Below are 27,379 nucleotides of genomic sequence, written 5' to 3'. Positions count from 1 at the left end.
GCTTGCTTCTAAAAAAAAAAAAAAATAATAAAAAAAAAAAAAAAGAGGAGACTGTTCTGAGGGACACATAAAGACAATGACAACCATGACACAATAAGACAGTGTTAAACATGATTCACCCCAAAACAAGAGCAGCTTACATTACTTTACACAAGTATAAGAGCTTAGTCATCCTGAAATTTCTTCAGTCATTCATTGGCAAGGCAAGAAAACTAGTCTTTTGCAATAAGAGCATAAATGCACAATATATACACTCTGACGCAAATGCCTGTCTCTGTAGTTATTAAGGCACTGAAGTTGGAGGGACTTGGATATACTGAGTTTGTATGCAGAGTAGGTGACTTTAGGCCAGGACGCTGTGTTTACTTGACCTCAAAGTACAATCTGCCCATTGGTTTGCACAGAACTACACAGATCTATATGTATTTAACAAATGATGAACAGCCCTTACAAACACATTAAACAACTGACATTGATTCCACTTTTAAGACGATGTTTTCTGTCCATTTAGTCGTCCACACACAGCACGACTGCATGATTTTTTTTAAAGAAGTTGGATTTGGTGCCAAAAGGTTTTACGGAGAAATGAAAAATCCAGAGGAATGTACGGCTGCTTGGCAAATCCAGCACTAAGTCGTGTTTAGAGTGTTTCCATTGTGCCATCTCAGAATCAGATACTGCAGACGTGAACATGTAACAACAAACACTCATAAGATTCATTTCCTCAATTGTCCCTTATAGTCACAGTATATTCATTTCTTGTATTTAGATTGAAATAAACTACTAAATATGGAACCTGACTTTTTTTTTTAATATCTTCACCAGATAATCAACAACAGTCTTTTTCTGGTAATTGTTCTGTGACCAACTGGTTGCGCAAATCAAGGTAGACTGGAAGCACATCACGATTACAGGCATAGTAGGACTTTTTTTTTTTCCACTGTGCATTAAATCCTCCTTTGATTTCCTGAAGTTAGGTCCTCTCTGAACAGTTGTTGCTTTAATTTTTGACCTTGACAGTTTTCCAGACCTGGGTTAAGTGAATTCTGGCTGAATGTTTTAGCTTAATGGCTGCATGCTGATTTGTTTATAACAGATGAGGAGTAGTTTGGTTGATCCTGGATGACAACAGGCAGAGAAAGTACAAGGAGATGTCGGCTGCCTCTTTCTCCTCCGTTGTTGTTGAGTTGTTCATGGACAGAAAGTGTCACTGATATCTTTTTGTTCCAGACAAATATCCACCAGGCATAAATGATTTCCAGCTATAGTGTTTTTGTCTGGGTGCTGCATGGGCACAGAAGAATTCATCTCTGGAATAAGGCAGAGAAAGTAAGATGAGATCATTTTAAACAAAGACTGAAGGTCAGTGCATCAGTGGGTTTGCCTGGCAGATACAACAGTAAAATAATCTGTCCATTATTGCAGGCAGGAATGTATTCTTCATCAAATGTAAACTGATTAGAGCTACAAAGTTAATATCAAGCAGTTGTAAGTACTTGAGAACATGCAATTTTCAGAATATAATTCAGGTTAAATTAACATTGATTATAAATATAGATATTAGTTTAAAATTAAGGTTATATTCCGTATCCTTCAGTATCCTTCACATATACTTCACACTTACCATCCCATGCGAGGCCTGATGGCTCATTGTTTCCTCCTGACCACCTGTTTGAGGTGGAGCTCGCTCTCTGCTGCAACAATGGGCAGCTCGTTCTTCAGATGGTATGAGATAAGGTGGCTTATGCTCTCAAATAACATGTCTTTGGTTCGGACCTTCATGAAGGACAGCAAGAGACATAAGGTAAGTAAGTAATGGAGGTCGACCCCAGACTGAAGAAGCCATTTCTAAAATCTGTTTGCTATAGTGAATGACAATAAATGAATCACACAAAATGTCACTAGGATCAGTGTTCAGTGTTTCTTATTGAGATACACAATATAAACATTTTCAGAAGTAAAGTGTTGAAAAGTTTAGTTGAAGTCTTTTTTCAAATTCTCTCAAACTCACCACTCCCTCAGGGTCCACCAGAAGTAAATGTTTGGGCAGGCCACAGTGCATGCCTGTTAGCACATACTGTCCCGGGTTGGTCGTGCTTTCCCGGACGAGGAAATCTCCGTCTCGGACCAGGAGTTTCTCTGCGTCTCGTCGGCTCATGCGGCTGTGGTACCACGTCTCCCTGCGGAGCTGCTCCTCGTTTGGGGCCACGGGGGCTCGACGGCGTGGAGGACTGGGCCACTGGTCCTCTACAACCCGAACACCTCCAACTGCAGCCTGAGCACCTCCAGTTGCAGCAGCTGTGCTTGAGCCAACAGCTCCACCACTGGCCTCGTGAAGCTTCAGGGCATCCTCAAAGGGCCCTGCAGGGACAATGACGTTTCACAAGTAGAAATGGGGTCACTGCACATTATAACACAGAGAGAGAGAGTGACAGACAGGAGATGATCTTTACTATAGCTGTCAGAATGAGTGATATTAAATCTCAGGACTTACTCATATCAAACAGATCTTTCTTGGGACTGTCAGGTGCCCTGATTGCTCTGTGCCCACTGGCTCCCTGTGCCAACGAGTCCAGGTTTTCCAGACTCTGAGTGTTAACATACTGATGCTCCTCATAGTCTCTGCTGCCTTGTGGGTGGCCATCAGCACACAGGTATCCATCTGATGTCAGACCTGAGAGCAACAGGTACACTTAACACGTTTCTGTTTTGTTAAATAACGTTTGTATGTGTGTCCATGAAACATTTTGTTTTTGCATTTTTCAGTTTTTATAAGACACCACACCATGTGTATATCTCATTTCCACACATAAACTCAGACCATCTGTAGTACACCATACACTGAAGTGGACATTTTGACAATGTCGTAATTACAGACCAATTTTATGTAGCCACCAATAAGAAGACCACTTCTGCCGGGCCCTGATAGCTGCGTGATTCCAGTTATTACCACGAAACTGCAGTCACTATCCATGGTTTAGTTCCAGCGAGGGAACTGTGTTGTATGTTATACTCCCCCCTCTCTTCCCTTGTTTCCTGTTTTCCCTACAGACAGTCTGACTACTTAAGGCTAACAGAGTTCAGGGAACATCGAGGACACCTGAAGCTTTCCTCCTAGCAAAGATGACAAACAACACACGCATGAGGGTAGTTTGTTTATCGGAAAGGTCATCCTGAATAAACTATCTTAATTCTATCAGGGCGATTCTAAGAGCCAGTATACTGATTTTCTGTCTCTGCAAGAGTGTAAGTAAATTTCATTTAGTCCACAAAGCGTAGTGATAACTGGATAATAGGAACGAAAAATCTCCACCATTTTCAGAGAGACAAATGAGCTGTGACACAGAGAGAGAGAGAGAGAGAGAGAGCTGAAAGGCAGCCAAACACCTCCTACCTATTTTCCACTGTCTTCCTCACACAGTGTATAAAGAACACTGCAAACTAAATCTAATGTAAAAAAAAATCCTATATAGATTCAATTAGTAAAAATCTTGTAAGTGTATTTTTCTGGGCGTCATACCTGCGTACTGCCACAGGGCGTCTCACCTGAGCTGCTGCCTGTCTCAGTGTCCCAGTGAAGCTCATAACACAGCTGACCAGGGGGATAAGATGCTTGCTCCCTTCTAGCTGGTGAGCCCATCTGCAAACACACATGCACATCAGGATGGACAACTAATCTCTTGTCCCCACATAATGTTGTTTTCAAGCACTCTGTTTGAAACATTAGCTACAGCGTGTCACCATGTTCTGCACAAGCTGCAGGGAGAGAGCAATGACTTCTCTCACTGGGTAAGCTAAGGCTCTTTATGTAATTATATTTGTCTTCAGCAATTATGGTGCATGCACATCAGGGATAATGTTATGGAGTATATTTTCATGCTCCTACTGCTTAATTTCTTGTAAACAACACAGGGAAAGAGCAGCACAACATCCATCACCACTCTATGAGATATCAGAGGTGCCAATGGGTCATGAACTACTTGATAATGACCAGATGTAGTTTGGATTACATCCGTGCTAACATTAGATGATGAAGTTTGGGAATGACGTGACTCTTGGATCATATCACATTCTACTCAAATGATGTTAAATTCCACTTAACGCTGTACTGCACAGCTAAGGCTGCACAACCAGAATCCAGGACCTGACCTGATTTCATGCTGTTTTTAAAGCCTTACCAGGACACTGACCTGTGCGGCTGCTGTCTTGCTCTGTGGCTGGGTATGGATGTGTCCAAAGAGAGCTCCACTGGGCCGGAGCCTGGAGTCCACTACTCCACCAACAGGAGGCTCCTTTCCCGGGATGCTGTTGTAGTAATCATGCTCAGAGAAGTCCTCATCCTCCACCCACACTGGCTCCTCTGGTCTGACAGACCTGAAGGAGCACATTCATATAAGGAGGTTCATGATTACACAACCTAATTTTGTTATTACACTGTGCATGAGTATACTAATAGTGTTATCAATTCTAAATGAATCGCTCTACTTTCAGAATACTAACAATAAGAATCCTAATTTGCATTCTTATTGATTTCTATTGATATTAATAGTGAAAAATAATGATAAGGAGGTCTGGCTTCTCAAATGGCTCACGTCAGATCAGAAAGTATCTATATAAATCAGACCTACTGCTGATGGTAGCAGGAAGATTTTCATGTGAAACCAGAATAGAATAAAATAATAGTAGAGTTCCTCCTGTGTCTGCCTGTGTCACAGTGACACCCAAGGTTGAAATAACGTGTGAGGATCAATATTAAATGATGGAAACTGAGGTACTACAAGAACAAACTATCATGTCTTTTAAAGTAACGAATAACAAAGAAATCTGACACCAATAACACCATCTACCTTTTTATAGAGGACTGATTTTGTCAGGACTGTGCGTTACCTCTCCACAGATGCCATGGTTTTAGGAGGACTGTGTAGGTACTGTTTGAACTGCAGCTCGAAGGCTTGGCCGATGGTGCTGATGACACTTTGGGCTAAACCGTCAGAGCACTCCAGGATATGACATGCTGAGATAGACAAAGGTTTTTGTCAGATGCCACATATTTTTTAGGAGTCCTTTTAATACCATGATGGTAAGAATTTCCTTTCAAAATACTGCTTTCTCTCAACCATTCAAAAATATTAGAAATGTATAATTTATACAAAGAATTATAAGATATCAGGTGTAACTTGTTTCCAAATAGTCGATATGTTTATTGATGATTCTTTGTATTAAATAATAAATTGTAGAATAAACAATACAAGTGGAAGTGAGCTGCAGTATAGTGCTGTGTCTGTAACGTCTAAGACATGATGCACGATTGTATGTAGGTAGTTATGAAACAAGAAGGAGCAGTGAAACTAAAACAAGCTTTTCAGGACATACCTCTCTGATTCACTGGGTCTTTGGCCACATATGCAACATAATCAGGTGTGTCCTGCAAGAGTCAGGAGGAAAAGTTCAGTTAGGTCAGATAAATTAGACGTATATAACTACATAAAGGCCTTCACTGATTCTAGGGTCATGAGACTGGAAACCAGTGAAATGCAGCCCAGTCAGATATGTGCAGGATGCCAATGAACTCGATGCACACAACATAAAGGAGATCTAACTTGCACTCACTGTGTCTCCCCCAGAGGCAAATGAGATGGACTGCATCGGATGGTGGGCTATCACCTGTAAGACACACGTAGATAAATCAGAAGAGGAGGTTTTGCTCATATTGTATTTTATTGTTTAATGCACATATATGACAACACACACATGCAAGACGAGAGATGCCAAAACAATGATGTAAAGGTCCAGTGCAAATAAAAACCATATGACCCACACCCCTGTTTACTGAGTGAGGAATCTTAGGGCTTGACCATTATAGGACTAATTAATTCACACATGCCAAGTTTATTGGTCCAATCCTTAAGCAGATGAATTCACAGTAGTTTAACATCATCTAACCTGCCGTGTGGTGGGGATGAGCAAACCGAGGCCGTCTACAGAAATATTGACTGCAATGCTCATGCCTGCAAATCGCAGGTTACTCTTCCCCATGATGGACTGGAGAGCTTTGTTCAGGGCCTACATGGGAAAGAACACAATGACAATTATTATCACACAAAAAGAAAATGATAAAGGATCATTACACATTTAGGTTTTTATCAGGACACAGCTATTTAGTGACTGTGAGAATACTAGGAATTATTTTCAAAACATATAATTTAACTTGTACAGGTGATAGTAGGAAGTTTACTATTTACCTTCTTCCTCCATGCTCCCTTTCCACCTGGCACTGCTTCACAAAGCCTGTTGATGGCTTCCCTAATTATGGAGATGAAAGGTCAGAGGTCAGACTATAGCGGGACACACTGGACAGTGATCAAATGGCCATGAGGAAGCATTTATGATCTAAAAATCATGCAGGTTTTATGACGACTGTGCACCCACATATGCACAATCCAGTCACATCAATGAGATTAAAACTGAGATGAAACATTTTGACATGTTTAGTCATGTTCAGAGCGACACACGGACACAACGATGGAAAATATCTGGAGTTAAACATGAACACAGGCTGTGTGGTTAAAGTCATAGCTCTCAGACACATCACAGAACAAATGTCAAGAAAAGGCTTTTCACCTGGTCTGTTCATAACATATCAAACCTTACTAAGATACTAAACTAAAAAAAAAAAAAAAAAAAATCACTGTTCATCAAACTCATGTTAAAGAAACTATATTCTGTTAGAAAACAAAGTGTTACACTTTTTTGCTGCTTCTTTAGTGCATCATTATTCCCATGTATTTTTTATAACGTAATTCTCTTTGCAGATTTGTTACAACTTTGCAATCAAGCTGCTGTGACTCTTGGGAATCGTTGTCTAATGGGCGTTTAAAGCTTCTGTCCCAAGAGAGCCCTGATGGCGGCAGGGAGGCATAATGTGGATGTGAGGCTGGTGCTCGCTCTCTCTGCCAGGGGACAGAGGGGACAGGAGGCGAGAACCCAGCTGCACCTATCAAGTGACTTGTAAATATTTAAAAAGCATCCATCTTGAGTAAAGGTCTTCTCAGGGAGTTTTGAAAAACACCACAATGCTGGAATGACTCATGCTGATGAGAGGGCAGAGGGAGGAGGAGGGCGAGAGAGAGATGAGCTGTTGTTGTTGTTCTTGTCTGCAGCTCCGGTATCTCGCCTGCAATAAAATGCCTGGCCTCATTATCACCGGTGTTGCTGCTTAACACCGTGACACAGAGAGGACTGTTAGGAGAATCTTCAAATCCAGGAACTGAAGTACATTTTTGAAATTCTGACAACCACTGGATGACTGGTGCAAGTCAGCAAGCTGCAAAAAAGGTCTGCTCTCAATGAAGATTATAGGTTCTTACTTTAAATGGCTGCTTTTGAAATGCATTCATGCAACAATTCACAGAGTACACTGAATATAAAATAAGCTTTTTTTTTGTTTTTAAATCGATTAACACAATTTTATTGGCCTTGTGAGACAAACGAACCATCTCACAGTCCCCAAGGATTTAGAGACAAATGTCTCACGTTGTTAACTTCACTGGAGCTCTACATAAGCTACAGATGTCAAAGGCCAAAGGAAATTTGAGTGCAGGTTCATTAAAAAATTGAGCATAAAGTCAACAACTACAAGGCTGCAAACACAAAACACATCCATCATCAATGCACTGAAACTTCATGACTAAACTGATGTCATGCAATTACTGTAGTCATGCAGCTAAAGCTGATGGAGTCAGCTCTGTATGTTTCCTCCCTTTGCTAATGTTTTGTTTTGTTTTGCACATCTCTCCCCTCCACCTCCTCAAGAAGTTACAGCCGCAGACATTATCCAACAGGGTGCGTTCACAGGGACCACTGCAGCTTTCCACAGTCATTAGCGAACATCATCAATAATAGATCTCCCTCTCTATCACTCCATATCTGCTGCCTCCTCCTCCTGCACTTAAGCCTGGGATCCGATTACTGACGATCGATTGAGGAGAGGGAAGAGGGTGAGAAACAGAGAGGGAGGGAGTGGAGGGAACGCGCTTCTCCCATGAGGCTGAGGATTGCAAAGAACCAGGCTTTTATAACAATAACATCACGTGTACGGCATAAAAACAATAAGACTCAGACATACTAAGACCCTGAGACATAGTTTCATACGTAAACATAACACGACCTGTCACACTCCTATGCATATACTTACACGGCACTATTAGAAATTTGATATTATAGTGGCTCGTACTCGTTACTAGTTAACGCTGTACCCCGGATCAGTTTCTCCTGAGTCACCACCACTACCAACAGGGATGGTTACCAGCTTACCTTGTCACCTGAGTCCGTGTGTTGAAGTCCAGGGAGCGCATTGACTTCAGCACTTCAATGCAGCCCATATACTGCAAACAGAAACAAACCAAACAGCTGCTAAATCAAAGCTTCAAATATGGCTGCAGGCACATTATGGTCAAGATTAAATGCTCCTCTTTGAGTTTTCTAACAAATTTGCCATGTGTAAGTGTTGAAGTAACAAATGTTTTCAGCTGTACACAAAGAAAGAGTTTCATTCTGAAACAGAAGCTCTCAAAAATGGGACATTTTCAAAACTGAATGCTAGAAGTAAATAAAAACACATTGCAAAAAGTATTTGCAATTACTAGCATAAAAGATGACAAGCATGTTTAAAAAAACAATAAATATGTATACTGCAGCAGACACATTGCATCATAATCTAACTCAAATCCACACATAGGCCATTAAAGTGTACTCCGGTGGCTGGCAGCCAGCTGAACAGCTTCCTAATGGCTGTCAGGTTGAGGCGCTAATGGCATCATGACCAGATTAGCAGCATTCAGAGCTCCAAATCATGAACAGTCTGTAGCTTCTCAGGTTTGTGCGGGAGGGTGTGAGTGTTTTTTGTGTACTATATACAATCAACTCATGTGAGGTTGGCTCACATGTATTTGGCACTGCATACTTCACATACCGTCCACCATACTGTACTTTGGCTCAATCAATGACATATTTAGTGTAGTTTCCAGGATTATTACTGTACTTGCAGCAGACAAACAAACCTGCATACACCAGAGAGAGTGAGTGAATGAGAGAAGGAGAGAGAGAGTGTAATGAGCTTTCTAACTAGATTTGGAGGAGAGGGGGAAGTCTTCCATCAGGAAAATTGGTTCTTTTTTCTTTCCCTTGCTCTCCCAATGCCTCCATTGTCACTCACTCAGCTGCTGATCCAACACATCCCCTCTTCTATCACCATATCTGCACAATATTCCTATGACTACAGAGACGCTGCCTTTCCAGGAAGCTTTCTTCAGAAATGCAACACTGGCATCAGCTTTCAAACTTTCTTGCAAACCATTTAGAGTCATTTCATATTTGTCAATGTAGAATTTGTCCTAAGCCCAGTTTATTAACCAATTTCTTCTATCCAATGCGCATATATGTTGTGTAGCAAAGGACAGTGGACAGACAATGAGGATAACTGGATGTTACTAAACAGTTGTTTAGTGCAGACAGTAAATGATTTTTCTGAAGATCAGTGATCCTGTGTTGTTTGTAACTCATGTTGTGAATAATGATAAAACCACATTTCCACATGCTAGTTTCATACTCCAGTGTGTGTAATAACGGCAGAGCAGATTTGAGAGAATGCAAACACAAAATGAACTCAAGAGGACCTCATGGAAAACCAGATATTTATAATTTGATTTGATAATACTATGCACCACATTGAAAGGGCACAGTATGAAATGACAGCAGTCTGGTTTTATTAGCTGTTTTGGCAGCTGCAGTGCGTTGTTTGATGGCTGCTGCAGTGTCCTGGCTGTAGATGGCAGATGGGGGCTGGACACAGAGCCTGACATGGCCGTGGGGATGGAACGTGCAAAGGTGGTTACTAATATTAAGAATGATGTTTGTGTCTTTCCCCGCAAAAGGGCTGACAGTGTGTGAATGCGTGTGTGTGTGAGTGACTGAAAGAAAACAAGGGAGCGGGAGCTGTGCACTATGGCAGCTATGCTGATTAGAAATGGCATAGCACAGCAGAAATCTACTGTCACTTTGACACTAATACATGCAGCAAGTACTCCTCCCTGCATAGATTTACCACGGATTGCACCTTTACTATTGCTTAGCCATGAAATGCATTAGAAACAAGAATGCAGCATGAGCTGACAATCTGTCATAGGTCACATGCACTATACATATGCATGTTTATTGTTGAAACTCTATATAAAAACTATAAGGTGCATGTATCCTATGGTAAACAATGCATTAGAACAACAGTCCTTATTACAGTCTGCACACACAGAGTCATGGTTTATCTTTCTCCACTCTGACGCCTGTGTGCCATAGTGACGCAGTCTCCCTCCCAGCCAAACCAAGTCATCATATGGGTCATCGAAAGTTATTGCAGCAGACCTTCAGATGGCAACAATAGTGTGCTAAAGCTTGGTCTGATAATTAACTGAGATATCAATCAAATATGAGAGCAGCACTTGCTATTAATCTCGGAAAGCCGTGCACGGTGATCAGAGCTCATCCATACTTAACATGCTGGTCCAAACGTCCGCTTCCACATCACATGATGCAAATGACTGTGATTAAATGTAATTGAATATAGGAATGAATAGTGTCTGTGTAATGCCAGTAGAAAGCGTGCTTGGGCTCCAGACTGCACTAATCAAGAGTCATGTCATTAGTTCGAGGAGAAAGAGAGAGGGGGGAAGAGCAGTGCAAAGAGGGGCGGAGGTAAACAGGCGTGGGGGTTCACTGAAGGGAAATCATTGACATTGACGTCAAGCAGTCTGCTCGGGATGGTAACCCTTTGTAAACACATATCCCAAGTACACACTGATGAAGATATCTTTTCACAACACAACATCCCCTATTTCATTTCTAACCTGCACAGCTAACTGCCAGTTTCTTAATGTTGTCTGATTATATTTTTGAGTTTGAATAAAATTTAAAAACAGACCTCTAGTAAACTACAATGACAAGAGCTACAACAATAAAGACTGGGATTTGCTATGCTGAGAGATTGTAAATCACACATGAAATCTTATGGTCTCAGGACACATAGAAATGTAAACAATCCCAAAACCACACAAAGAGCACCACTCCCTCAAGTATACAGTGAGAGCTCCTGGACAGACATACAGTAGGTTACATGCACTATAAATACATATGGTTAACACTGTAAGTGCATACAGCCTATGGTGAACAGTGAAGCAGAACAACAAACCTTCCTACAGTCTGCACACACAATTTGAAGGTGTATCTTTCTCCTGTTTGGCGCCTGTCTGCTATACTGACGCAGTCCACACCAGCCGTACCAAGCCATCTCTCTGGATGACATTATGCATTCCCCAGCCCTGGACACATATGCTGCTTGACAAACTGCCTGTGGTGTCCTTGTGTTTCCCCACCCAGACAGAGAAACTGTGTGAAACATTACATTACACAACTGAAACATTAATAATATGTGAATCTCTGCATCCTGTGAAAAGGCAGGTGTTAAATAATAACGACCTGAAAAAGAAAAGTGTTTTCTTTTTCTTTCTGTCTCTACACATGCAAAAAGGCATAAATCCTAAATTAAGTGATTTTTTAAAAAACTTTCTTTACAATGGATATACAAAATGCATTTAAAACAACAACAAAAAAAAAGGTGCCCCTTTACTCACCCTGACAATATAAGACGCCCCTGGTCCTGCAATCTTCTTGTCAGGGTGCAGCCAGCCTTGGGAAGGTTTGTGGATGAAGCTGCCCTTTTGGTTGAAGTCCTCTCCCCCCAGCCACATGCCCTCCACCCTTGTCCTGCGATTCATTCCTGACCTGGAGCTGCTGGAACCCCCAGGGCTCGCCATGACCTCTGCAGCCCCAAATCCGTGCCCCACTGCACTGGCAGAGTTTACAGCTGCTACTGTTCTCTGCCCCCGAATGGCCTGTAGGGAACAAGGAGTAACACATACAGGGTCACAGGAGTTAAGCACCGCCGCTAGACTGGCCACTGGACCACTGACTGAGGCTGCACCACTGGGCCTGTGTGATGCTGAAGAAAGGGAAACAGAGGACTGGGAAGGAGCTGCTGTTGCCTTGCCCGAGTCCTTGCTAGAGTTGGAGCTGGAACTGGAGTTGGATGGGCTCCGGCTAAGCAGGGAGTTAGAGAACTTCCACTGGGGCATCTTAGGGATAAGCATGCAGAAGGTTGTGGTGGCGTCCTGATCCCCATCCAGGCAAGGAGAGTCAGCCAGGGCTGTAGCCCCAGCAGAGGACGAGGACCTGGCACTGGGATCCAGAGGAGGCAGAGGAGGCAGTGGAGGCAACGGAAGACTCGGGGTGGATGAGGGGACCACCGGTGTGGCCACAACTTTGCCACTCATGGCTAAGCTCTGCATCAGGTCGTCGGAGGAGGTCACAGACTCGTTGCGAAAGCGGCCATACTTTGGCTTAAGGAGCATGCCCGGAGGAGCCGCCTGAAGCAGGAGCAGAGAGGGGGATAACTGCCAGAGGATGAGGGAGAGAGGGGAAAGGGGGAAGGGGAAAGGGGAGAGGTGTGATGGAAGAGGGGGAGAAAACTAGAGGGAAATGTTTCCAGGTGGAGCCCTATATCCTCAACTGAATGCTTTCTGGTCCTCTCCCGTTCACACACGCACACACACACAGTCCCACTCTCATGCTGCTCTCCTCTCTATCTGAGCTGGCCTGCCTCCTTCCACTCCCTTAGGCTAGCTCGCTTGTACACTCCCAGTATCTCTCACTCTCTCTCTCTCTTTGGATGATGTCATTGGGTCTATTAGCTCTGCCCTGCCCAGCTGCTCTCAGACTGAATTAGCTAAGAGAGAGATACACACACACACACACACACACACACACACACACACACACACACACACACACACACACACACACACACACACACACACACACACACACACACACACACACACACACACACACACACACACACACACACACACACACACACACACACACACACAGTAGAGCATATTTTTCTGCATAAAGGACTTTCAGCAAATTAATAAGCTGTGCAGCAGCAGCATATACTATCTTTTAAAAAAATTTACCAGTTGGATTTCAAAGCATCATGAGTAAATAATAATACCAATGTATAAATTCAGACAGAAAAAGGCAACTGCATTTAATTTAACATTACATTACTTTTAAGTAATCAGCTAAAACACAAGTCAACACTTTTCTCTTTTAATATCACTCCCAAATTGATAAAGACATAATTTCCACCTGATTTTTATGTTACTGGGGTGAGGAAGATAAACAAGCACTAAGCAGAAGCAAGAATTCCTATTTCTTCTGAAACCTGTTTCTATTTCTCCTCTGACCGTTGACCCAGTGTGATTCCACAAATCAATGAAGTTTTCTAGTTTGCTATAAAACATAAGTTGTTTCACTCCCATAAGAGAAGACTTTTCATTAGTAGAAAGCTCAACTAAAAAAGGAATATTTCATATTAAAGTAAAAAACAAAAACAACAGAGCAACACCCAAGACTACACTGAAATTCAAAATAGAAATGTTAATAAAAAAAAGACTGAATACACACAGGCATGAACGTCATCCAATTAATTTGTGAGTCGATGTGTGTGTGTGTGTGTGTGTGTAGCTCCATTTGCCCTGGCAATAGACAGAAATATAACAAAGGAAACAATGCAGCAATGGTCACAAGGGAGTACATGTCTGAAAACATCCCCCCCCCCATTCCATCTGTCTGAATACTCTTCTCCCAACTTCCCTCCCATCTGTTTCCCCAGAGAGCAATCAACCACCTCAGCATGATCTTTCCAGCTCCTCACTTGCACCCTTCCTTATCTCTGCTTTTATTTTCACACAGTTTCGTTTTCCTATGTTACACAAGGTAACGTGAGCTACACATCAGCAGTCAGAAAACACAAAGTGGGTTAAGCCAGGATTTGCGCTACAGAACTTTGCTTTTTTCTGTATTGGTCAAACTCATGCACACAGGTAAGAGCGAGTCCAAGGTATTAAAGATAAGTCAGATATAATGATGAAACATGGTGATCACAAAGGTCACCTGGTATGTTGGAGGACAAAGCAGAGAAAACTGAGAAGAGAAAACTTTGTGGTCAAACACACAAATTGTCTGGAACTATTGTGAAATAATCTAATAGTCAAAGTCATATGTTACACAAAAAAGAGGAAATGTACAAGAAAATGGCCAATTATATGCTTAAATTCAGTCAACCAAATCATTACAATTTGTTTAGGCCCATCACTGGTTTTTCTCTACAATATGCAATGAAGAAGAACAACTTGGTAAAAACAACTATATGTTCATTCAAAAATAAAACCAAAATATGTGCAAATTGTACATTACACTGGATGTTAGTGACACGACAATATTTACAGTCTGAAACACAACCAGAGGAAGCTTACTTATAAGTCAGGCTCCGAGGAGAAACAGGAGGAAAATAAGATCCAGTCCAGCAAAACGTCCAATGACTGATCAGAGAGAAACCATATGAACCTTCCAGTAAAACAATAGCTATGGTTGAATGTAAGAACAATTTAGAGGACCTGACTACAACAAAGTGCACACTCTGAACCAAACCACCATCAGAAACTCAGTGACACCACTTACCACTACCATCCCACCTTCACCCAAACAGCCAATCGCTTCTTGTTGCTGCAGAGTCTAAGAAGTTACTGATAAACCAGATGTGATCGATGCATGTTGGCAGATGTACAGGTAGCTGGCCCTTCTGGTATGTCCTGTCCCTTGTTTCTGACAAACAACTACACTTACAAGATATGCAAACGTATAATAGATATGGTAGATTGATTCTTTCATTTCCTCAACCTATTTGATTTTGTTGAAGTATTCTTACCAGGTGCAAGAGTTGCAGACAAATGCAGTAACAATCAAAAAATACAGGTTTCATTTTATATTATAGATTGCTTAATGGCACACAATGTTACAGTGCAGTTTCACCCACTATACTGTGTTTGTCTGTGTGTGAAGATTTACCAAATTTACTTCTATGTTTGGTACTTTGCATACAAGTGGAACAAGTCAGGCTGTGAATGCACCACCACTCATTAGCAGCCATTACCCTGACAGCAATGATTACAAATATCACCATGAATTCTCCTCCAGTCCCTGGACTTGATAAAACTTGTCCAAAACATAAAAATCTCACTGTAGGCTGTTTAACAGAAGAATTAAATACATTACACACATACTGATCAGGCAAATCAGAAGGCTTATTTAAAATATATAGGCGCCACTAATGCAATCTAAATGAAGATTACCGTGAACTATTTTAGAAGCAAAACAAAGAAAATTTCAGGATTGTTATAATGAATGGTAATTGCGCAACAATGGAGAAATACATACGTCAACCTCAAAGTTAATGTCATTGCTGGGGAAACACATTTCCACTTTTCATTTGTTGGCATTAGGTAGTTCAGACAGGTTTATTATTCTTCCAAACAAGAGTTCAATATATGTTTCCATGCTCAAATTAGGGAAACAGTGCATGTTCTTTATCATGATCAAAAGTCATGTTTAGGGTTCACATTTCATCCCTCGGTGTTTTGTAGTCACACCACACACAGGCCTCAGCGTATCAGCAAAAAACAGAGTCAGACACTGGCTCAAAATGTCAGTCACCAGCAGCTTTTTGCACTTACTCCGGACGACGACGTGCTCCACGTTTGTGACGCCTCCTCGAGTCAAGCTCCTGCACAGTCCACACTGAGCAGTGTTAATATTGTGATAGAGAGCTCTCACTAAGGCTGTATTGTCAGAAACAATTCTTAGGAAGAATCACGAACAGCGAATATATTCCGTTCCAAAGGACTTATTAGAGTTTTATGGCACAAAACTCAAATTTAACTTTTAGTATTAATTATTTTTTTAATCAACGTGATAATACGCACACTGTTGTAATAGCATGCCCGCCTTGTGCTTTCACAGAGGAGTGTTTCATCTTCCTTTAAATATACGATCTAGATTGGGAGGGCGTGTCCTTGCGCAGTGCACGTGGTGCCGTCTTGACCAATCAGCGGAAGGCGGGGAACCGTTGGCGTTTGAATAGTGGTCTGGAAACAGCGGCAGATGACAGCGGCTAGTCGCGCTCCGAAACATCGATAGAAGTGAGCAAACAGATTCACACCACCCGAAAACAGCCTTTGGGATTGTAACTGTGACTGCTACCATCGACCGAAAATGTCCAAAAAACAGATATACTATTCTGACAAGTACAACGACGAGGAGTACGAGTACAGGTAGCTACAACTAACATTTGCTAACGTTAATGTCCGTTAAACTGCACTGAGGTTAGTTAGGTTGGTCCAGCTTCAGTCCGACGGTAGGCTGAGCTCCACATTTGTTAAAAACAACTTGAACTGAGGTTAATTGTGGGAATAATGTTACTCCAACCCGTTAAAACGACCAAATCCGACATTAGTTAACGTTACTACCAACCTAATAAACTGATGCAGCTAATTACATTATTATAAGTTAGCTAACTAACGTTAGCTACGTATAGCAGTTATAAATATACATAACAAAGCTATAGCATAGTTTATTACTTATAGTTACTAATTTGCCGTCCGTTTGGAAAATAACCCTCATTCTTGATTTGTCATTTGTTTTCTAGGCATGTTGTGCTTCCAAAGCAGCTGTCTAAACTGGTGCCCTCCTCCCACCTGATGACAGAAGAAGAGTGGCGAGGCCTGGGGGTGCAGCAGAGCCAGGGCTGGATTCACTACATGATCCACAAGCCGGGTCAGTAATCACGCACTAATCAAAGTCTCAAAGCCTCAAAGCAATTCTCACAAAGCCAGATTTTAGCCCAGAATCCCCCTTTTTGTTGCTGAAGAAATTCAATAATGACACTTAACTCTTAAAAGATAGTGTTAGTCACTTTTTTTAAAAAAGCAGTTTTAATCAGAATCTCTTTTACAACATGTATACATTTGGCATGTGGCTGTAGTATTACAATAGACATAAAAACTATGTGAGCCTACTTTAATAGCTCCTAGCAGCACCTGAGTGGAAAGCTGGACACGGACTACAGATGTGTCAGGTTAGTTTAACCCATATGCTGTAGACAATGCAATGCTGACACACACTACTTTTTGCTTTACTCTCCAGAGCCACACATACTGCTTTTCAGAAGGCCTCTCCCAAAGGATTAGCTGGAACCATCTGTCAAATACCTGCTATCATCTTTGGTGATCTGTGTTGTCTCTGGACCATACATGCCTCCTACATACATTTCTACATAAGTTCTGTTGTATTGTATAGAAAACCATTAGTTGTATAGTGTTTTCTGATGTTTCGAGTTGATAAGAATCAAATAGCTTGGTTCCACTGTGAATGATACCTTGTAAACAACATGAAGGCGAAAGTTTGCTTGTCAATTGTACATTTTTAATGTGTTTTAAATGTCTTTATGATGTCGCTATAATTGATTTATGTACTGACTGGCCACACAGTCATAGTATCTTGTTTTTCTCAAGCTTGTGATTTTCCTAAAAGAGTTTTCTGTGTTTGAACATTTCTTATTCTTTATATTATGTACATACATTATTTTTAGATATTATAATTTTTGACACTTTCCTCATGGTAGGTTAAACAATTTTTTTTTTTTTTTTTGCTGAAAGAACAAAATGAAGTGCACAGTCTTGACATGTTTGTTTATGTTCTGAATTTTTTTGAGTGATTGAGGTTCAGTCAGTAACATCGACAACTAGTGGGGTAACAAATTCTGAGTGTCTAATGCCCAGGGAGTAGGCTGGGGCCCGGGCTTTGTGAACTGTCACTTTCTCTGGAGAATAAGCTCCAGGACCGGGCTTTTTTGTGGCATCTCTAGGTAAGCTGTGTCGCCCCAGCATGGAAAACGCTGGCTTTCGGGGCAAATATATACTTGGGTCTGTACTGTTGTACCTGCAAGGCCCAGGCGTCTTGGCTAAATCCACAGATGGCCCCCCTGTGCTGTAACTACTAGATATTGTGTAGCTTGAACTGGCTGGCTTGTTGGGGACTTGAGGGCCCATAAGTGGAGGAAGACAGTACTTATTAGGAGCAGGTACAAAGTCAGTGCTGCGGTAGTGTGTGCGAGAACCCATTGTGTAGCATGGAGGTCTGCGTTGGAGGCTGCATGGTGGGGCTTTCTCAGGGCTGTATGCACCTGGTCCAGGTGTCTGGAACAGCTCCTCTAGTGAAAGCAGAATAACGTAAACCATCAATTCACCATATGGTCAAGTGCACTTAGTGGGGTTCAGATTTTCAGTTGTAACAGCTGACACCTGGTTTCAAATGTCAAAAACAAATGATTTCCATACAAGGACTAATTCCTTAAAGCTACGTAATAGGCCGTAATAATCTTTAAGGGAAAATACATTAAAAAACATTTTCATTATAATGGAGAAGGAACTTACTCTGTGCTTTCATCCTGCCCAACATTGAGTATGCAGGAGTGCCATCCTTTCCAAAGCGAGTGATTTTGGCATCAACATGGTACTGAGGTCCTGGACTGGAGTCAACATAATACACTGCAGGAAAGTTTCCAGTTATGGTGTTTCATTATTGATTCAGTTACCTTATTGTTTACAAAAGGCGAACCATAAGGACGAAGTTATGTGGCATTGTCTCCATCTAGTGGTTCTAATTTGACATCACATCATATTGGAATCACCACTGGCCTATAGTAGTTGATGTAATTTATTTGAGAAATTGAAATTATTAAGAAAAGATAATTCTGTCAGTGTATCTGTATAATTTACTGTATATTAAAATGAGTTGTAATGTGTGTTGATGCCTTATATGTTGCTTTTTGGTGCCAGCAATGATTTGATTTATAGCAGACAGCAAAAGGATATTTGCATATGTAAAGAACTATAATAATTGTAGCTAATGATAAAGGGAAGGAGATAGAGGCTCTCACTATTGTCACACATTCTCCCATGGAATGAATAGGCAGGACTCGTGGGCTTGGTGAAGTCGTGGCCAGTAAATCCAATGGTAGGAGGAAGCCCATAACGACCAGGTCCTGGCCCTGAAGACAGAGGACAGGGTCTACATACACACTTATTCCCAATCCCATTTACACATCATGCGCCATAAATTATGTTTACACTGCACAAATGAGATGAGAAAAATGCTTTCTGTTCTTTCTGTATCTAATCAGCTGAGGTCTCTGCAGTGTTGTGTACCCTGAAAGGTTTCAGGTATTGCCATATATTTCAGTACTTATATTGTTTGCAAAAATGTGAGTAACAAAAGTGTTTTCAAATTTGCAAAATAATTACATTTTACATAAACCTACATTACCGTGGTTGGTTATCTGACCATTTGATTTATTGCAGAATGAGAAGCAAATTCACATGATCATCATTTTGCTCTCAGACACCTGTCAGCCAATCAAACTATTGCCCTTAGCCTCAATGAATAATTCTGATTCCTCGTCTATTGTGCAGACTGGGTCAGACAAATGACTAGTAGTTATAGCGCTGAAGGCAGCAGCACACACAAGAAGACACTGGCTAAATCATTATATCAGCATACAAGTGTGAAATGACATGCACAAGAAGAGCAAGTGGGAACATTTTTCACAGAGCAAAGAGCAAGTCCTGGCAGGTCTGCACACCGAGAAATGATCCACTCTGTTCAAGTCAGTGTTCCCTTTCGAAGTCATGAAGTACCACACAAACAACTCGGACATGCCCAATAATACTGATCCCTTTGTATAGGGTGTAACATTTTATATACACGGATTTACATAAATCAGGAAAAGTGGGGTTTTGTAAGACTTACCTTTTTCTCTTCCTGCAATTATTGGATATTTTTTCTCCATTTGACTCTTGGTACCAGTGATGTGTCCCTCAGTGGTAGCAATACTACAGAAATATTCATATAGTTGGTAAATCATAATGAGAAGCTGGGTTAAAGACAATGATCAGCATTTAGAACCTGGATTAAAAAATATGGAAACACCTTACCACAAATCTTTCCCCTCTTGGACTTCAAAGGGTCATCAGATCAGCGCCCCACTCCTTAATCGATGTTAACTTTCAGATATTACAGTTATGTTTCTTTAGGATCCAGCATCATCCCTGACTTAGCTGACACTGAAACCCAACTTCTGGAAGGGGTTTCTCAAATAAATCCTTAATTTCCTCTGAACCAATTAGGAAACCTGAGCCGTATAACACATATCAAAGTGTCAACAGAACTGACTTTACCCTGGATAGGGTTTTATCTATCTGCCTGTTTGTCCCTTGGTGCAAATGCTCCGTCTGTGGTGGGGCAGACAGGTGAATAGCCCTTCCTGTACAGAGGTAGATGTATAGGTGCACTCAGCTGGTACTGAGGAACAATGTCATCACTCTGATTCACTCTCATGTAATGCTAGCTCCCCCCTGCAAACCATGAAACCAAGATCCCCCCTCTCCCTCCTTTTTCTTTTCACTCTTTCTGATCATTGCAGCATGGAAACGCAATATCACTCTTCAGCCATGCATGTAGTTGCCACAGAGACTGCTGTGGACAGTTCGCTGCAGCCAGGTCCCCTGCACTGTTGGCACATTGTCACAGCAGGAACAAAGTTTTCTGAATGGATGGGTACGTTGCACTGTCTCTACTCTGAGGTTCATAACTTTTATGTTAAACTTAAAATAGGCACTGACAGCACCAGCTGTAGAGAGAATTCATATATATGTTCCTGCTGTGAAATGTGAGTACATGCACAGCTCCATCACAACACTGCTAAGTGTATTACATTACATATACTATACACATATATTGCATATATACATTTTCTTCCCCCAGGAACCCATGAATAAAGCCCCAACCCAGATTTAGAGTTGTATGCAGTCCAGTAGACTGACCACCTTTATTTCTCTGCTCCATTGATCTAGTCATAAACCGACATCACACAGATAATAGTGTACACTGCTGGAAATTAAACTAGCAACCTTTGGTTCGTTCCCTCTTCAACTTCAGGTTAAACCAACTACCAAGATGCAGTATAGAGCCTCCCTGTGTTCTCTAATCCCGGTGATGATTTGTAGCTGGGATTTGAAGGACTGGTTTAAAATGCTTGACAGTTGCCAGAGGCCACGGTAACAGAGAGGGTCGACAAGTGACGTGTGCAGAAAACAAACATTAAACTTTAACAGGCTCTAACTCTCTACTCTCTCCTGGCTGCTGCTCTGGTAACCTGAATCTGTTGTTAGCAGTGGCACTAACACATACACTGAACAACCAACTTAGAAATTCATAAACTCATGTACACATGTTTTACTGTCTGTCTCTAACAGAAGCATGCCAGGGGGTCAACGATGCAGTTATTAAAGCAGAGGAGCCTCTGAAGCAGCAGGGCTGTGGCACAGCTCAGGGCTAAAAGGAAATGATCTCCAGCGCCGACTGGTCTTTCAAAGGAAATCGAGCAGGACAGTGTTTATAAACTGCACTGTAGCTCCCGTGCTAATGGAGATAGCATTGTTTTAAAGCCAACAAAACCAAGTACCTTTGATTGTATACACATTTTATTCTCATCTGTTAAAAAAAAACAATATTTGATATGAGTCGGGGCTGAATTTACACAGATTTTGTACATTTACAGAAATTCAAAACCTAATTCCTGATTTTTGAGTTGTCGAAATTTGACAGAAGTCACCATAGCTTATGAACTGTACAATCAAATCTCAAGGTAGTTAAGGTGGAAGGTGACTTCAGAGTAGATGACGATGGTGTCTTGGTATAACAGTTTCAGAAACATATGAGCTGGTGCATCCGGGTGGTCGACACATCTCTCACAAATACAAAGTCCATGGTTTAAGTCTCCCTCGCCTCATGTGTCCTGTCAATCTCTACTGTGATGTCTGATAAAGGCCAAAAACCCCACAAGATTCTCAAGAATGAAAAACATTTCAGCTTATGTGTCTGTAAAGCATATGGTTAGCATATGTCTTTTTCCAGCAGGATGCCAGCACAAGAATTTCATCAAACGTTTCATTAACTGGGTTAAAGCTTGCTATGAAAGAAAAAAATGCATTTGATAAGACATTCTGGATCTCTGGTTCAAACTGAAAGAACCACAAGGGCGAAAAGTAGACGGCATTGAAAGACAATAAAAAAACACAAACATGATATGACCTCTAGCTACAAATAAATACCACAAATAGAAAATATAACAAAATATTTTGCTTATAGTCAGGTGTAATTACAAACATAAATACTTGATTATTATTTCTAGTGACTACAAAGGCAGTACAGTGAGTAACAACAATTCCATGGGGCCTACTGGTGACTAGGAGTTTGGAGGGAAAAGAGAAAAGTCTGGCGGACACTAGGTTATTAACAGTCATGCACTTTCACATCCAACCCACACACAGCACAAACACATAAATGCATCCACTCTGACTCCATTCAAACCAATCTAACACCTAACAACAGACACACTCACACAAACTCACACTCTCATTCTCAGAGATGGCACCATCTCTTCTTTTTAGGCTGAGCAAGTCCCAAATCTCTCTCGTCTTTCCATTCACTAGCATATTCACAAGTAATGTACAATTTGGTGGTGGACATGGCTTCGCTCTGTGAGATTTTTCTGTGGATGATGGAAACAGGAAAAACATTTAGTATACAATTATCTCAGACACTGCAAAATATATTTCATTGAACAATATAATTCTCTAATTAAAACCTGTGGAGAGACAATGTTAGTCAATTGCAGCAGCTACAACAGCAAATATTCCTCTGTATAGGACTATACCAAGGATCAAATGAGCATCCAGCCAGACAGTGTCTGAAAATAGTTCTCAACAAATATATACTCCTGGTTGTGCAATATTTGTAAAAAGTGGTTTTGGTGTATTAACTAGATCTCAGATCCTCACACAAACTTCACAATAAATTAAAAACATGACCCAGAACTCCAGAACAGAAAAAACTGTGGTGATTCAGTGCATACCATCGCTCAGGGGTGCTTTTTGTGTCCAGTTCGGAAAACTGGGAATCTGCTGACTGCAGCACCTTTTGCTTTACATCCGCCCCACCTCCAGGAAGGTCAAAGTGGCCCCCTCCTTCTGCATCAGAAAGGAAAGGCTCGGAATCTGTGTCGTATTCGTAGGAGTAGTAGGACACCTCTGCCATGGATCCCTGCTCCTCTTCACCTGCACACATCAGCGTTGGAATGACAAGTACAGGCACATTAAACTAAATGAGAGATAAGGTTTTGTTGAAAAGCTTATTATAATATGAGTCTGCCAAGGAGATTTTAATATCCAGGACACTGTCAGCAGCAGTACCCCATCAGTGACAGTAGGGGTCCTTCCATACTTTCCCATAGCATGCTATAAAATCATTATGTTTGGATGAGGGAATGTTTTTATTATGATTTACATGTGCACTTTACATGTGATTTTGCTTCAGTAAAACTTGCAGTACATACAGGACCTTATACTAGATCCATGGCTTCACTCCTGGCAAAGGAGGGCTGCTCTCACTCCATGTTTCCTGTCTCTCACAATTATGATTGCAAAAAACAAATTTATAATAAAGTATAAAATCAAATTACATGACGAAAGTTCATATGCATGAAGGAAAATGTGCATGTGCGTGAAGCCCAAAAGTCTGTGTCCATGATGCTACATGCTGTCCTCTGATACAAGCTCACTAATAAGACAAGTCTGCACAGGGAAGCTAATTCCAGAGCTTCAGCTTCCTCCACTGTTCCAGTGGAAGCTGTCAGCTCCTTGGCACAACCTGCCTTCACCTATTACACTCTTGGTGCACTTAGCGGGCATGTCGTCAACACTCTAATGGTTTACAATGACAGTGTTTTTATAGTGCTTCTTCAACCTAATCACCTCAGGGTTATTACATTGTAGGTGAGTCTGTGTTTGTGTGCCTGTGGCTGTATTTGCCTGTGTGAGCAAGCAATAAATGCAAATATATCTGAGTGTGTGTATATATATATATATGTGTGTGTGTGAGTGTGTGTGTGTGTGTGTGTGAGAGAGAGAGAGAGAGAGAGAGCATAACAGCATTCCTGTGGTGAGTAGTTTTTGTTCTAAGGAGACCTTTGACTGAGAGCAGCTTTTTGAGTTGCAGCTACTGGGAGCTGCAGGGTGGGAAACATGTCAGCGCAGGCTGTGCCACATCACAAACACACCTGTACACAACTCAGACATTCACACAAGTAGGACTTACATGTTATATATCAGTAATAGCAAGCACATTACCACATGCACGTCCACACAAAGCATGGGTGTATAGTTTGCACGCTTCTGCAACTCATGAATGACTGAATATTTTAATTTCCAGTTGTGACACAGCTACAAGCTCCAGGCAGCCAAGCATCCTATCAGGAATTCTGGGGCTGCCTGTCTTGACGTGGCAGCTGACCTAAGCTCATGGCAGAGCAACAGTCGAGCAGTGTGAAACATATCCACGTATTTATCACACCGATTGTAGACATGATGTGATGGTGGGGGAATGCGGGGCCACACACCGCACTCACATATCTACTTTCCTATTCTCATCCCATCTCAGTTTCAGCACTGCTCTTTTTTCTTTCCTCATTTGTCTCCAGATCATCGCTCTTTCTCCCATTCAGTTTTACACCCCCCCACCCTCAGTGTTTGAGAACTGATACTCTCAGTATTATAAAAACAACACACACACAAACACGTCACCCAGTATTCACATGTCAACATCTAGTGGCATTATGCCTGAAATCTTAAATCTCTGCATTTACGTTTAGTTGACTGCAAAGACTTAGCTTGAACAGAAGCAGGAGCAGTTTACACAGCTGAACAGCTGCCCTCCGTAGGCAAATAGAAGTGACATGAGAAGTGACATGAACTAATTAGAACATGTGGTGTTGTAAATGAAGTTACCTGTGTGTAGAGTCACTGAGGGCTGCTCAGTTCCTTGGCTTCCTATTGGTTGCCTGTCTTCCAACCTGATCTCCACTGGAAATACAAACACACATTCAGTTATACAAATTTAAGTGTATGCCACAGGACCTAAAAGAAGAAAAAAAAATTGAAATGAATGAAACAGAGTTGCAGTGTTGTATAATCTAAATAGTGCCCAGCAGCATGATGCACCCCGCTGAGCAACACTTCTTGGCCAAACAATGATGTAGTCGTAACAGGCCTGTATTAAAATCTTCCCAAAAATAGCAGGGGCCAGACCATGGTCACAGGGACCATGCGTGGAAACAGACTGTATCTTTTTTCCTTTTCAGAACAGGGAAATGGTGGCATGAACACAACCATATATAAACAAACAAGGACAGAGAGCTCTAAACAAAAATCAGTGCTTTTGATAATCTGCACAGCATGAACCACTTGGCACAAACTGAGGTCTTTGCCCACCAAAGTTTTGTCTGTGCTTTTTCCCAATCGGGTCCACAACATGAAGGCTCCTTTGTTGTTGGGCTGTGCGTCGGAAAGGAATGTGACAAGGATTTCAAAGGGCTGGACAAAAGCACTCTGTCATTTGCAGAGAGCCCTGTAATACAGCAAAGAGCAAGAGAGGGTGTGTGGGTGGGGGGTGACTGGTAGCTCTTTTTAGAAAACTCATCCAGTAATCAGCTCAGCACCTGAACAGCTGTTTCCACAGCTCAGATCCCGGCCCACACAGATAACCTTAAACACACGTGCACGTGCATGCAAACAAAAGCACAGATGCATGTGCAGTGGACAGTGTTGCCAAAGAAAATCAAAGTTTTGAGAACACACATTCACAAAGACACACTTATGACCTCTAAAGGGAGAAGAAACTGGCATATGGTGTAAATGTTGATTCTTGCCAGCTAGTTCCATTTTCACCAGTGTTGCCAGGAGTAGACAACTTTTTACACTGATCAAAAATATAATGCTTAGTTTGCTATACACATCTAGAATAACCATTTTCTACAAGGGTGGTCATAAATATTGATAGATAGATATATACAAGAAAAAAAGTCACATGCCTAATGTTAATCCTTCCTACTAAAGCAGACCTGTTTGAGTTGAATCCTGAGATGTGGGTGGAGATTCAGGGGTCTGGGACCAAATAACTAAATAAGACCAAAGTCCAGGTGATGTAAGGTGATGTGCCATGAGTGGGCTCTTACTGTGTGGGCATTGGGACAGTGGAACCTGCTTGATGCGTGTCCCATTTCGACAGGCAAACACCTCCATCTGGCACTGGTTCTGGTACACGTGACCATCTGACCCACAAACTGGATCTCCATCGTAACCACAGTCCCTGTAGCAGGTGCAGCGCTCAAACTGCTCCTCCTCCAGACAGCCAAACACATTGTTGCACTGATTTGTCTGCACAAAACCTGCAAGAAAAAAAATCTTAAGCTGACTGAAGGAAATGGTTTGTTTGTTTATTATGGGAAAAGCATATTCTCACCTATCCACTGATTGGTTGAACTCTCCACCTCATTGCAAGTAGGACCATCGCACAGTTCCCGGGCGAGCAGACTGCTTTCACTAACATTGTAGAAGCGTGTGGCCTCGAAGGCTGCACAACAAGCACAGACCCACACAGGCAGGTTGACACATCCATACACACAAAACAATAGTGACGCTCAATGTAACTAGATCTTAACCTTAAAAAAAAAAAACTATTTCCACATTTCATAAATCATGGTGAGTTAGACATTTCCTGAAATATAACTCTTTGTTTTGTCAGTAGGTGAAATATTCATCAGAGGCACACCTGGTTCATAGTAGTCATAGATCTTGACCGGAACAGGCGCCGTCTTGCCCACAATGTATTCCCTGACAGCTTGGAAAGCCACGCACGTCATACACTGGCTGGGAATCTATCGAGGAATGAGAGACAGAAAAGAAAACATCGATAAACAGACGCCAATATGAATATTTTACACACGCTCAAAGTAAAGTACTCCCTGACTCTCACCAAACTTTTCCATCCACCATCTCATTCACCATCATCACACTTGGCTTTCACATGTGAAAACCCCTGACTGGTACAGTGTCAATGAATCTGGGTGAAACTCACCTCATCAAAGTAGAACAACACTTTTCTCCCACTCAGCTCATATCTCTTCAGACCCACTCTCTTGTCCATCAGCAGCTGGTGAGAAAGACACGAGTGAACCAGACTCAATATGCACATAGAAAAAACAAATATGATGTTTAGGGTCAGATTTGATTATTTTAGCTTGGCTGAGTCCTGGACCTGGTTTAGAATATCACATGTATATCTGCGCATCCTTGGTGAAACTTTGTTGGGAAATATTTGATATGATGTTTAGTCAAGCCAGTTGTACATCTGATGCCGGCTAATGCTAATGAAAATACACATTACCTATTGGCATTGACATGAACAGTAATCA

The 27,379-nt window shown here is 41.6% G+C and overlaps 4 protein-coding genes across 5 annotated transcripts in view; 1 reads left to right on the top strand and 3 right to left on the bottom strand.

Annotated features, from left to right (window-relative positions):
• Positions 1-146: 146 nt before the first annotated feature.
• Positions 147-15,712, bottom strand: shc2 (SHC (Src homology 2 domain containing) transforming protein 2). Of its 2 annotated transcripts, XM_026304587.1 has the most exons (14): positions 15,687-15,712; positions 11,682-11,942; positions 8,314-8,384; positions 6,243-6,303; positions 5,944-6,063; positions 5,611-5,664; positions 5,374-5,425; positions 4,888-5,014; positions 4,191-4,374; positions 3,547-3,640; positions 2,495-2,674; positions 2,012-2,361; positions 1,625-1,776; positions 147-1,310 (listed from the first exon to the last, which is right to left on the bottom strand). In XM_026304587.1, the coding sequence occupies exons 2-13, from the start codon at positions 11,862-11,864 to the stop codon at positions 1,648-1,650; spliced, it is 1,605 nt and encodes a 534-aa protein (XP_026160372.1). In that variant the 5' UTR covers positions 11,865-11,942; positions 15,687-15,712; the 3' UTR covers positions 147-1,310; positions 1,625-1,647. The 2 variants fall into 2 exon arrangements, with proteins under 2 accessions (XP_026160372.1, XP_026160371.1); XM_026304586.1 differs by lacking the exon at positions 15,687-15,712 and having other exon boundaries at positions 11,682-12,858.
• Positions 15,713-16,098: 386 nt separating this feature from the next.
• Positions 16,099-18,814, top strand: cks2 (CDC28 protein kinase regulatory subunit 2). The gene is made up of 3 exons (XM_026305556.2): positions 16,099-16,283; positions 16,658-16,785; positions 17,155-18,814. The coding sequence occupies exons 1-3, from the start codon at positions 16,225-16,227 to the stop codon at positions 17,196-17,198; spliced, it is 231 nt and encodes a 76-aa protein (XP_026161341.1). The 5' UTR covers positions 16,099-16,224; the 3' UTR covers positions 17,199-18,814.
• On the bottom strand, positions 17,701-20,392 carry cimap1d (CIMAP1 family member D). Its single transcript, XM_026305554.1, has 5 exons — positions 20,004-20,392; positions 19,819-19,901; positions 18,950-19,060; positions 18,444-18,557; positions 17,701-18,220 (listed from the first exon to the last, which is right to left on the bottom strand). Exons 2-5 carry the CDS (start codon positions 19,856-19,858, stop codon positions 17,733-17,735), a joined length of 753 nt encoding a protein of 250 aa, XP_026161339.1. The 5' UTR covers positions 19,859-19,901; positions 20,004-20,392; the 3' UTR covers positions 17,701-17,732.
• A 1,160-nt stretch (positions 20,393-21,552) lies between these two features.
• cpamd8 (C3 and PZP like alpha-2-macroglobulin domain containing 8) overlaps positions 21,553-27,379 on the bottom strand; it is a 34,941-nt gene continuing 29,114 nt past the window's right edge. The window contains exons 38-44 of the mRNA XM_026305475.2: positions 27,043-27,117; positions 26,737-26,842; positions 26,428-26,538; positions 26,141-26,353; positions 24,915-24,989; positions 22,985-23,186; positions 21,553-22,621 (exon numbers count right to left, since the gene is read on the bottom strand). Of these exons, the coding sequence (XP_026161260.1) occupies position 22,621; positions 22,985-23,186; positions 24,915-24,989; positions 26,141-26,353; positions 26,428-26,538; positions 26,737-26,842; positions 27,043-27,117 (783 nt within the window). The 3' untranslated portion in view covers positions 21,553-22,620. The remainder of the gene's footprint in view (positions 22,622-22,984; positions 23,187-24,914; positions 24,990-26,140; positions 26,354-26,427; positions 26,539-26,736; positions 26,843-27,042; positions 27,118-27,379) is intronic.

This window comes from Mastacembelus armatus, chromosome 4 (assembly GCF_900324485.2).
Source record: "Mastacembelus armatus chromosome 4, fMasArm1.2, whole genome shotgun sequence".
NCBI lineage: Eukaryota > Metazoa > Chordata > Actinopteri > Synbranchiformes > Mastacembelidae > Mastacembelus > Mastacembelus armatus.
The sequence above is the reverse complement of the archived record's forward strand: the minus strand, read 5'-3'. Positions and strand labels throughout refer to the sequence as shown.